Source organism: Acomys russatus, chromosome 16, assembly GCF_903995435.1.
Source record: "Acomys russatus chromosome 16, mAcoRus1.1, whole genome shotgun sequence".
In the NCBI taxonomy this organism is placed as follows: Eukaryota; Metazoa; Chordata; class Mammalia; order Rodentia; family Muridae; genus Acomys; species Acomys russatus.
This window is the reverse complement of record NC_067152.1, coordinates 26,421,646-26,434,036: the sequence shown is the minus strand read 5'-3', so window position 1 is coordinate 26,434,036 and position 12,391 is coordinate 26,421,646. Positions and strand designations below refer to the sequence as shown.

The 12,391-nt window shown below is 47.7% G+C and overlaps 1 protein-coding gene across 1 annotated transcript; it reads left to right on the top strand.

The window, feature by feature from the left end:
• The first annotated feature begins 3,721 nt into the window (after window positions 1–3,721).
• On the top strand, window positions 3,722–10,876 carry Krt32 (keratin 32). The gene is made up of 7 exons (XM_051158578.1): window positions 3,722–4,255; window positions 5,180–5,262; window positions 5,431–5,587; window positions 6,783–6,944; window positions 7,027–7,152; window positions 7,792–8,012; window positions 10,500–10,876. The coding sequence occupies exons 1-7, from the start codon at window positions 3,770–3,772 to the stop codon at window positions 10,627–10,629; spliced, it is 1,365 nt and encodes a 454-aa protein (XP_051014535.1). The 5' UTR covers window positions 3,722–3,769; the 3' UTR covers window positions 10,630–10,876.
• Window positions 10,877–12,391: the final 1,515 nt, after the last annotated feature.

The window sequence follows — 12,391 nt, the reverse complement described above, 5'->3', positions numbered from 1 at the left end:
AGAGGCTGCACTGATTTGGGCCAGATCTGCCCCTTTAGGGCGTCAGAACAGTTGACTCTGATTCTGCTACAGACTCGCCTCCCTCACCCCTGTCCCTTCAGCTCCCTGAAAGGGGGACCGGGCCTTTGATATCTGCCAGAACCTGGCTCTCGGTAGCCTGTACCAATGCCTTCTTGGAACACAATGAGCGAATTTGCTGAGGCTCAGGCATTTGCTGCCTCACTCACTTTATTCCACATATTCTTACTGAGCATCAATATGTGCTAGGCAGGATGCTAGGTACCACGGGCAGGCATTAATCTACATGGGAGGGAGGTCTTGGTGTAGCCCAGGGAGGACATTCACTCTTACTTACTACATCTATCTATCTATCTATCTATCTATCTATCTATCTATCTATCTATGTATCATCAATCATCTTTCTACTTTAGTGATGGGAGGAGGCTGTGCCATTATTGTAAGGAATACAGAACTGGGTCAGAGGGACCTGGGTTCAAATCTAAGCCTCACCACTGTGGGAGAGTCAGTTTTCTCCCGAGGAAAACAGAGCAGGTGGCATTTACTTACCATGCTGTAATGTCCCCAGCACTTTACTGAACATAACAGCTGGCATCTGGAAACTGGCCCGTCTTTCTAGCTGGATGCTTGGAGGGTGCCCATCTACTTTTCTCTGCTGGAATTTCATTTTTGAGGCAGCCTTTCCAGGCAGTGGTGCCCAGTTACCTCAGGCCAGCCAAAGTATGTAAAAAATTGTGGGGTTGGAGAATGGCTCAGTGGTGAAGAGTGTTTATTGTTTTTTTGCAGAGGACGGGAGTTTGGTTTTGGTTTCCAGCACCCATGTCAGACAGCTCACCTTGTAATTCCAGTTCCAGGGCATCCAATGCCCTCTGGCCTACATGGGTACCTCATTCACATTCATACCCTCCAATTACACATAATTAAAAATATCTTTAAAAATGCCCAACCAATCATCACCACCACCAAACGAACCAGGAAGTTGCATGTGTTAGCACCAGGTTCAACTCTGACAGTGACGGTCATCAGTAAGATTTGCTCTCTTGAGCTCAGGCTCTAGTGGGGTCTGTTTTGTATAAGCCACACTCTTCTCCCTGGCATCCTCAACATCAAAAGCCACTTCCAAGCTCCAACTCCCTCCCAGCTGGGGCTCACCAGCTCACGTGCGACCCCACCTTCACTTAACTCATTTGTCTCTGCTTTTCAGTTACAATCCTGTCCCCATTCAGCCAGATGTTTTCACCTTTGTCTACACCCCGGGATGACCCACAGAGCTTAGAAATAAAACCCAAACAAACCGAAACCACAACACAACAAAATCAAAAGCAGAAAACAACTCGTTGCCTGTTTTGATCTTCAGCTATCCTGATTCAGTTGGCCTGAGAGTTGCCTAGTACCGGAGTGTCTGACAGCTGTGGGTGACGCTGGTGTAGAGTCAGAGCTGGGAGCCTGTGCGTTAGTTGGAGGGCTTTCTGATAACTTTAACTAGGGAGCTCAGGGCAGATTTATCTACTTCTTAACTTCAGGTACAGTGTTACTAGTTCCGACTGCCGTGATTTCCCTGCCATGATGGGCTATCCCTCATTCCGTGAGCTAAAATCAGCTCTTCTCTAAGTTGCTTTTGTCTAGGTATTTCATCATAGCTCGGGGGGGGGGTGGGGGTGGGAAAAAAAAGCAAAGAATACAGGGATGAAGTAAGTAAAGCAATGTCAAGCACCCCGTGCTGTGCCTGGCTTCCATTTACGTCATTTCCAGTAAGTGCTGGTTATGACGTGGAAGGGCAGCTGAGGTGTCTTATCTTAGGTAGCAGGCATTGCTCGCATGCCTCCTTCCATCTGATGTCACCAGCTTCTCCAAACTGTCAATTGAGATAAAGCTACTGGAACTATGGTTGTTCCAGAGGGTCAAACTGGAAGATCTTTTATTTGGGGTGGGGGATGGCAGGGTCATGAGAGTGGCGGGGTGGAATCCATGCCCTCACTCACTGTTATGCACGCACACACACACATATACACACACACGCACACGCACACACACACACACACCCCTCATCTCTTGAGAGATCATTTAATCAAAGTCAGTTTTCATGAAGATGCTGAGAATGTGGGGAGAGGAAGTGACCTTTAAAAGTTACAGCACACATTAGAAGGCTCTTAAACAGTGAGAGGGCCGGGTGGTAGTTTCCATTTCCTGTCCTCTTGCCAGTGCTTCTGAAGGAAGTAATTGGAAAAGGTAGGGCAAGTGCTTATATCCCGACATTGTATTGAGAAGGGAGTGTGGTGGTCAGTCTGGAGTGACTTGATGGGGTTTGGACTCACCTAGAAGACACACCTCTGTGTGTGTCAACAAGAGTGTTTCTAGAGAGTTTTGAGTGTGGTGAAAAGACCCACCTTGGACATAGCGCAGCGCTATTCCATGATCTAGGGTTCTGAGAGGAATAAAAAAGAAAGCCAGAAGAGGGTCAGCATTCATTTCTCTGCTTTAGACTGGATTTAGGGTGGCCAACCAATCAGGGCAACCAACCAAGCAATCAAGCTCCTGCTTCCATGCCATGAACTGTGTTCCCTTCGACTGCAAGCCTTTCTTCCTTGAGTTGTGTGTGTTTCCAGGTATTTTCTTACAGCAACAAGAAAAGTAACTAATGCAGGAGCGAATACAAAAGTGGTAATAGAACATGCGCCTGTGAGGACACAGCTTTCACAGCTGGAACTGAAAAGCATTCGTTTAGTCTGTTGCTTTAAGGAGATGCCCAAGGCTTTGTAACTAAGTACACCTGCTCCCTGTTTTCTGCCTTAGCATAGAGCATCCCCTTTCAAAGACCTGTTCTTCAGGATTTCCACTTGCTGGGGTCTCAAACTGAGCCCCCCACTCCCGGCCCGTGCTCCCCTGCAGAAAGTAGAAGGAGAACCAATCCTAACTTGTTCAACCTCACTCTTCAAAGACCATAGTCGAACCTTCCACGGTGGCAGTAATCTTTAAGTGGAGAACCCAGAGGGAATCAAGACAGAAGCTCTGCCTCCTGGAAGCATTGCTTTTCCAAGGAGAAAGGCCTCGCCTCTCTCTCTTTCTCATTTGCATCCGACTGAAAAGAAGTCTTAGCTGCTTGGGTGTTTGCATCTTCAGTTCCTTCTCTCTCCTTCATGATGTGTCCTTTCCATTGGTGGGAGGATGTGAGATATTCTGAAGCCTCTGGTCTCTTTTCTATGTCTCCAGATTTACCCCGGTATCGAGGCAGCTTCTGTCACCCACACATTTCCTTGTGAAGGGGCCAGGCATCTGCCCACATGAAATGCTTTCATTAAAGGGCATCTACCTTCCTGCAGGCTTACAGCCTTCCCTAGGGCAGGTGCAGGCGGGGGCGCAGCGGGAGAAGTCCATGGCAACACAGGAGAGGCTGTGACAGACAGTAACTGCTGCCACACCCTGGTAATGAGGGTCCAGGTATAGGGCTGGTCCTTTGAAGATGTGTCTTGATGCTCTCCGTTGGGTGACCAATGACAAGAACCCAGAGTCCTGCTTTAGCCAAATGACAAGTTTGGTTTCTTTTTTTATGAGGAAAGGAACTCCTTATTGGAAACCAAATTACAAATTAATTATCAGCTTCCTCCGGGGCTGAGTGTAAACATCAACACTCCCACTCCCCCTGATGACTTTTTAGTGCGAGCCCCTCCACTCCAAGAGTATAAAAAGGCTTGGGAAGGATGAAGTCTGTAGATATCCAGGGAGCTGCTGGGACATAAAGGACCTTCCTAGCATGACATCCAGCTGCTGTGTCACCAACACCTTGCCAGCCTCTGTCAAGAGCTCTTCACGGCCTTCCTCTGTCTGTTCCGGTAACATGGGCAGCAGGCCCGAGCTATGCTTGGGATATGTCTGCCAGCCCCTGCAGGGCATGCCCTCCTTCTGCATGCCTACCACCTACCGGCCAGCAGCTAGTTGCCTCTCCAAGACCTACCTGCCCAGCTCCTGCCAACCCAGCAACCGCTGGCCGACTAGTTGCATCTCTGGCTCCATGGGTACCTACGGCCTGTTCTGCGAGGGTGCCTTCAATGGCAACGAGAAGGAGACCATGCAGGTCCTGAATGACCGCCTGGCCAACTACCTGGAGAAGGTGAGGCAGCTGGAGCAAGAAAATGCAGAGCTGGAGGGCAAGATCCAAGATGTCTACCAGGCGCAAGTGCTGACCATGTGCCCTGACTACCAGTCCTACTTTCAGACCATTGAAGAGCTCCAGCAGAAGGTGAGATGGCGGCAAGTTGTGAACAGACTATCTGGGAGAGGCATCCAGAAAAGCCAGTACTCTAGATAGGAATCTCATTAAGGTTTTCAGCTATGCTCAGGGAAAAGAGACCTCCCCAGGGCATAGGATTATCTCTCAGTTTGAACATTTCATCCAGAGACGTTAATGCAGGAAAGGGCCCTTGCCATCAGATCTGTCATGGGAATATTAAATAGCTTTGGAGGCCCCCTTTTTCCTTTCCCAGACATCAGTTTCTTCATCTGTAGAACGGGAAGACTACTGGCCCATATTTAAAGAGGTGCTTAAGAGAATTCAGTAGACAACATAGGTCAAGTGTTTGGCACAGCCTCTTTTCAGTTGATGTCAAGGACTTGCCTGTCAGACAGAATAGGATTCTCATGGCACCCACAATGGGACATTTGGAAGATCTCAATTAGCTTAAGATAATCCGCCACAGACAGGCCCATAGGCCAACCCAGTGTAGACAATACCCCCATTGAAGCTCTCTTCTCAGGTGATTCTAAGTTGTGTTAATAGATGTGGGAAGGTGCAGGCCAATATGGGTGGTGCCATTCCCTAGACACAGGGTATTGAACTGTTAAAGAGTGGAGTGACGAAGCTGAGAGCAAGCAAGAAAGCGAGCCAGAGACAGTGTGAGTGAGCGAGAGAGCATGCACCCATGTATTTCTTTCTTTCTGCTCTGGACTGTGGACATTATGTGACTAGTTTTTTGACTTCTCTACAATGATGACCTTTAACTGGAATTGTAAGCCAAATAAATCCTTCTTTTATGTTGCTTTTTTTTTGGTCAGTTTTTTTTTTTTTTTTTTTTTTTTTTATCAAAGCAACAGAAATGCAGCTAGGATGCCTTCACTGTCTTCTTTTCCTTCTGCATTCACCTACTCTGTGTAACTTGGTTGGCAGGTTCTGTGCACCAAGGCAGAGAATGCTAGGATGATCGTGCACATAGACAATGCTAAGCTGGCCGCAGATGACTTCAGGACCAAGTGAGTTTGGCAGGGTACTTGGAGGGAGGGCGTTTCTCCCTCATACATGCTTGGGTTAGCTCTCTATTGGTTCCATTCAGGATCGGACACTGCCAGCATTTCAAAGCCTTCCTTGGGTTCTGTCTACAGTCCTACCCTTTCGTTGCCGACCCCGACTCTTCTTTGTAGGTATGAGACAGAGCTGTCTATGAGGCAGCTGGTAGAAGCAGACACCAATGGCCTGCGCAGGATCCTGGATGAGCTGACTCTGAATAAGGCTGACCTGGAGGCTCAAGTAGAGTCCCTGAAGGAGGAGCTGCTGTGTCTCAAGAGGAACCATGAGGAGGTGAGATGAAAACTAAAGCACAGGTGGGTGTGGGATGCAGAGCAGGAACAACATAGGATTTGGTGTTGGATAGGCCTGAGTTGGACTGGCCATGTGGACCACACATTATTTCTGTGACTTTCTGTGATTCTTGTATCTTTCTGTGTCCCATCACTCACTCATGAAATAGAGCTAACTACCATGCAGGGTTATCGGGAGGATTTAATGATACTACATGGATCACGGGTATGACCCAGACCCTGGGCATTGAAACACCTACCTCTTGGTAGGTGCTCCAAAATGCATCTCTTTCTTCTGTACTTCCTGATGACTGGCACGTTTCTTTAGCAGAGACTGCATTTGCCTTTCTGGAAAGGGCCTCATTCTCGTGGGGCCTAGAATGTCCATCTCTGTCAGGCTGCCTACTGGGTGAGACCGTCCTCTTCCAAGGGTTAGGCTTTGGCATTTTCCATCTCCGTTCTCTCCCCATGTTGTCCACTTCTTGTTTCTTCTGTCTGTGTGTGTGTGATTTATAAGCTTAGGTCATAGACCCTATTTCTTTCCCCTTTTCTCACAGGGCCCCATGTGCTACAAGGACCATTTGCTCTATGGTGCTTTGGTCGGCCTTCTCTGGGTTGACTCTCACACTCTCCACTTGGGATTTGAATGAACAAGTGTCTCTGGATTCTGGTTGGGCTTCCTTAGGCTTAAATGTAAAACAACAATCAGTCACCATGCACTCACTGAATGCCCTGGGGTACCTGACTCATTCCACTAAAACCAGAGAGTTGGGAACAGCACCAAGAAGCCGCTAATGAGGCATTATCACTTACTCGGGTTGCCACAGTGACAACTTTCTCTCACTGACAGACAAGCCAGGGGAGGGGCCCGTTTTCATCTGGACCTTGAGTCAAGTAAAGTCAGGCTCTGTGGCCCTCCTTCCTCGATGAATACGGCTGGTAGCATGATGGCAAAGTGGGAGGACGTCTATAGGTTTCCCATCTTAGTCCATATGGTTAAAAAAAAATGACCTTGGCTTCTGCCCAAGTGACAGGAAGTGTCACCAGGGGTGTTCAACTGGAGCTACAAGGCCACTGAGGCTCCACAGGGTGGGCTTAGGTCCTTGAACCCCTACGTCCCCAATGCAAAGCTCTTCCATGTCTCTTGTAACGTGTTATGTATTTTCCACACTTGCCTGGGGTCTGTGTCTTTTCAGGAAGTTGGCGTCCTCCGACAACAGCTTGGGGACCGCCTTAACATTGAGGTAGATGCTGCACCCCCCGTGGACCTGACCAGGATGTTGGAGGAGATGAGATGTCAGTATGAGACCATGGTGGAAACCAACCGCAGGGATGTGGAGGAATGGTTCAATATGCAGGTGGGCGCTTCTCTCCCAGAGGGTTAAGCTCTTCAGTGTCCCAAGGAAGGGACTTCCAGCCTTCTCCTGGTCTTCTCTGCAGATGGAGGAGCTTAATAAGCAGGTGGCCACAAGCTCTGAGCAGCTTCAAGGCTATCAGTCAGACATCATTGATCTGAGACGCACAGTCAACACACTGGAGATTGAACTGCAAGCTCAGCACAGCCTGGTGAGTGCTGCTGGCAGGTACCTCTTAGCTCTGGATCTGGGCACAGGTCGCAGACAAGTCTGGAGGACAGGAAGACAACCGGATTCAGCCACCAGATTCATACCCCAGCTGACTTTCTTGGAAGGAGGGTTCTCTCAGGAACCAGCTCAGAGATAAAGGGATATGGTCTGTATTGGATGTCAAACATGACCCCCCCCCCCAAGCAGGTCTGTTATCTACTTAGATTGTCCTTCCAAGCCCTTCTCGATGCCACCTATAGAGATAAATAATCCTGACACTTATGATTTTCTCTAGACCAATGGGACTGGAGTTTCTGGAGCCTTGGCTTGGGCCTGGATAATTTTTTCAAGGCCACCTATGTGAAAGCCCTCAGGAAGATATGATACCATTTAGAACACTTGGTGAACTTCAACTCCAAACTTTATAGGAGCAGATTCAGGACTTGGGTTCAAACTCTGGTTCTACCAGATGATTAACCTGGAACCGATGACTTGTTCTGTTTCTGGATGTCTGTTTCTACAGTGGCTTAGTACAGAGGAGCTGTCCATAAAACCAAAGACTTGCCTCTTCTCATGTCTTTCAGAACCAGGCCACAGAAAACAGCTGTCTCTTCACCATTATGTCCTTCCTTTACCTTAGAAAGACTCTCTGGAAAACACCCTGGGGGAGACGGAGGCCCGATACACCTCTCAGCTGGCCCAGATGCAGTGCATGATCACCAGCGTGGAGTCGCAGCTGGCCGACATCCGCTGTGACCTGGAGAGACAGAACCAAGAGTACAAAGTGTTGCTGGATGTCAAGGCCCGGCTGGAGTGTGAGATTGACACATACAGGGGCCTGCTGGAGAGTGAGGACAGCAAGTGAGTGGCTGCGGAGAGGCTCTGTAGGGTGTCCAACAGTGTTGGGTGGGGCCTAGGAACCAAGTCTATCTGTGTTCAAGGGACATCATGGGCTTAGAGTCTGTCAAGATTAAGGAGACACTAGAAAGCTGGCATGCTCTAAAGGAATCCAGGTGATGATGTTTAGGCTACCATCCCAAACCTGGTCCAGAGGAGTCAGCTCTTCTTCAAGCTGACAAACTTCTTTCAACAGGCATTATGGAGGATACTGAGATAAATGAATAGGCAGACAGAACCCTCGAGGTCATTCTTAAGGGAGGAGTTTTGGGGCTGTTGGGTAGACAGGAAGTAGCTTACTGTGATTGACTTCTGGTGGGCAGCGGGGCAGGAATGGTAGGGTAGAGCTCATTCATGGACAAGTACAGAGGACATCTGGCATGTTGGACTGAGTATTTGCTCATCTCCCTGCTGGCTGGTAAATATCTGGAGCACAAAGACAATAGGATACATTTGCTTTCCTGGACTCGGTACGTGACAGATGCTAGATAAATGTTTCTTGTCTGAGCTAAAGAAAAGTCAAGCTGCTGTTTAGGAAGATTATCCTGAGAGATGCAAGAAGGGGCGAGTGGGAGGGGAACCAGGCAGGGATAGTACTCAGGAGCAATGGGGGATCACTGGAATTATCTGCCCCCACTGTTATGCAAGCAGGATCCATCAGCAGGATCTGGTGTCTGTCTTCCAGGTGTAGAGTGTTGTGGGTATTGGATGTGGTAATAGCAGTTGGAGCAATTCTCTCTCTCTCCTTTCCATCCTCCCTCCTTCCTTCTCCCTCACGTTCTCTCTTTTTTAAATCATACATGAATGTGTGCATGTACAAATGTCTGTATTTATGAATGCAGAGGTTTAAGTGTTAACAGTGTATGTGTGCACCATACAGGTGAGAAGGGCAGAGGACAACCTCAGGTTTCCAGTTTGTTTAAGGCAAGGCCTCCTGTACACCATGGCGTACACAAGTCTAGCTGTGCCACTAGCTTCTGGGGATGGTCTTGCATCTGCCTACCCTCTCACCGTATGAATACCAGGACTAGAGACATGTGCTGTGTCTGGTCTCACATAGATTCTAGGGATCCATCTCAGGTCTTCACACGGTGTGAGAAACCCTCTACTAACTCAAGACATCTTCCCAGCCCTTGTAGCAAATATATATATTCCTCTTATGACCAGCTCCACCACATAGGATGCAGAGTCCGTGTTCTGCTGGCCTTCCAGCTGCTCAAAGAAAGCTGGAATTTGTATTTTTCCAAGCTTTAAACATTTCCAATTTTGAAATATATTTAAGTCACTGAAAGAAAAAAAAAGGGGGCTCCAGCCACATTAAATAATTTAAAACTGAATGTGGCCCCTCAGGCTACACATTGGGCTTCTGAGCTCTTTGGTTGCTGTCCAGTGTCCGGTGTGTTGTTTTTGGTTTTGTGCCCCAGCTTGTCAGTGTCTGAGATCATACCATTTCCTTTTTCCATGTATTCATTCCACATCCGTTTATTATTTCTTCTTATTCAATGCATTTATGAAGTATCCGCTTTCTGCCAGGTATACAGAGGGCACACATGGATAACTCTGGACCTTGCTGCTCTGCTAGGGCAGACAGACCCTAGTGGAGTAGTTAGCTATCACTATGGGAGAAGCTATGTGGTGTGACTGAAATATTTAACGCTGAGATATGGGAAAGGTCAGGAGTGATGTGGCAATTGAGTTGAACTTTTAAAGAGAAGGAGTTGATTAAGAGAGTGGTTATGGAAGAGAATTCTAGAAAGAGAAGCCATCCCTTGTATCCTCCCATTCCTCCCTCACTCCCATTTTCCCCTTACTCCCCTCCCTTATGACTGTGACTAAGGGGGACCTCCTCCCCCTGTATATGCTCAAAGGGTATCAAGTCTCTTCTTGGTAGCCTGCTATCCTTCCTCTGAGTGCCACCAGGTCTCCCCATCCACAAGGGATGGGATAACCATTGAGATATAATATGAATAATTCAATAAAATAAAATTAAAAAAAAGAAAGAAAGAGAAGCCATGTATCCCAAGGCCTGATATGGCTAGCTCGTGAAGAACTGGCGGAAGACTGGAGCTCAGACAACATTAGAGCTGTGAGGGAAGGTGAGAGTAGGACATGCATATCTCTTAAAGAGGCTGATGCTTGCCTCAAGCATAGGTGAGAGCCACTGAAAGTCTTAGGTAGGGGAGGGACACAACTAGGCTGCTGTCTACTGGAGACCCCTCTGGCCATCAGTCTTCTGGGGGGTGGGGGTTAGAAAGAGATGCAATAGTGGGGTTGTGGGTAGGGATCGGTTGGGGGGCCATGCAGGTAGGACAGGCAAAAACAAGGGAGATTGAAATAAGGAAAGCCACGGGGAGCTGTACAGTGGAGCCATTAGAGAGGTGCCTGAGGGTAGAAAGTTGGGATCTTTCACTAATTCTTGCCCACCGTGACTTTTTTTTTTTTAAATTCCAGGCTACCCTGTAACCCTTGCTCCACTCCCTCCTGCCAGCCTTGTGCACCCTCCTCTGGGGTACCCCGCTCTGTCTGTGTGCCCCGCACTGTTTGTGTGCCTTGCTCTCCCTGCCTTCAGACCCGCTATTGAAGCCTCTGAGCATCGCTCCGTGTGTGGATCCGGGAGGAACCCGAGTTCTGTGGCCTGGTGCCTCTTCACACCAAGCCTGACCGCAACTCTGAAGACCATGAAAAGAGTGGGGCCAGTTTAGGTGGACCCGAACAGAACCAGGAAGTGGACACTAGCAACATGTTCTGATGCTCCATTGCTTCAAAGCTGTCTCCTCTATTTCCATGGGCAGAAGGCTCTCTTCGGTGATGTCTCTGGTTGTATGCTTTCTCAGCGTGCACAGTTAAACTGCAAATAAAAATCAGCTCACTGGCACTGTAAACTTGTATTTCTCTGTCTCTCATGGTGGTGTACTCACAAGCCGACTCTATTCATTTGGGTTCTAGAAGAAAGTGTCCATATTTTGTATTCTTATGCCTCTTACTTTTAAACTAGCAGGTGATTTTTATTTTATGCATTTGAGCGTTTTGCCTGCTTCCTGTGCGTGTGTACCACATGCATGCTTGGTGCCTGCAGAGGCCAGAAGAGGGTGCTGGATTCCCTCATAGAGCTAGAGTTACAGATGGTTATGAGCTACCATGTAGGTGCTGGAAACCCAACTCAGGTCCTCCTGGAAGAGCAGGAAGTGTCCCTAATTAAACACTGAGCCGTCTCTCTTGCTCTCTTATGGTCCTTCTTATTTCAGCAGAATCAAGGGATATTTACTAAAAAAAAAAAAAAAAAAAAAAAAAAAAGACTTGCATGTCATAAATCTGTTTAAACTAGGAAGTCACCCCAGAGTCAAGTAGTAAAAGAAAGAGAAAAGAGGAGTAGATGGCCATGACAGAGGCCAAGGTCAAACAACTGCAACTGAGAATAATACCCCCAATAAATGGGCTGCCTTGTCCTATCTGGCTGGTGCGATGTGATCATATATGAAACAGGGTCTGCATAAGAGGCCGGCTAAACCAAACGACGGTCTCCAGACACTGCTAGTTTCGCCTCACCTAATCTTTCAAAAAAAGGAAAATCTATAAACAAGGTGCCATTATTTCTTCCACTTTTTAATGAGGAAACCAAGGGCCAGAGGGATTAAAAGATTGGCCCCAAGTCACATGGTTTACGCTAAGAGATACTTAATTAGTTCACATTCAGAGTCTTCAGTGTCCGCAAACTACAGTTGGGTGTGGAGGACGCCAGGAAAAAAAAAAAAATGCAAGTGCTCCTTAGCATCTAGAGGCTTATAATTAGAGGGGGAGCTAAGATCAGAGCATGTGAGGCTCCGCCCCTCCAGCAAGGACCAAGCAATCACAGTAGCAGCAGCAGCGGTGATTGCTACCTCTTCCTTTCTGGCTCTACTGGCAATTGCATGTAAGGTCTCATGCACCGTAGGCAAGTGCTCCATTGCTGAGCTATCTGCATCACCAGCACTCTTAAAACAAAAACAAAACAAAACAAAACAAAAAAAAAAAAAAAAAAAGAAAAAGAAAAAGAAAACTGTTAGCAAAGTCTCACTAAATGGCTCAGACTGGCCTTGAACTTGCCATCCTCCTGCTTCAGTCTCCTGAGTAGCTGAGGTTACAGGCCTGCACCTGCATCACCAGGCCCGGTGCGACTTCTTATGGAACACTTACTCTGCAGTCATCTGTTCTGATTTGCTAAGCATCTTATGAAAATGATACATGCAGTTCCCATGACAACCTCATAAGGTACTGATACCTGTGTTCATTTTGGACACCGGAAATCAGAGCACAGAGAAGGAGTAGCTCTATTGCCTAGGATCACACACAAGGAAAAAGTTTTG

Excerpts from the sequence above, each read along its gene's own strand:
- Krt32 (XM_051158578.1), top strand. The coding sequence starts at position 3,770 with ATGACATCCAGCTGCTGTGTCACCAACACCTTGCCAGCCTCTGTCAAG. Across the intron at positions 5,263-5,430 it reads GCAGATGACTTCAGGACCAA|GTATGAGACAGAGCTGTCTA; the intron begins GTGAGTTTGGCA and ends TCTTCTTTGTAG. Across the intron at positions 6,945-7,026 it reads AGGAATGGTTCAATATGCAG|ATGGAGGAGCTTAATAAGCA; the intron begins GTGGGCGCTTCT and ends TCTTCTCTGCAG.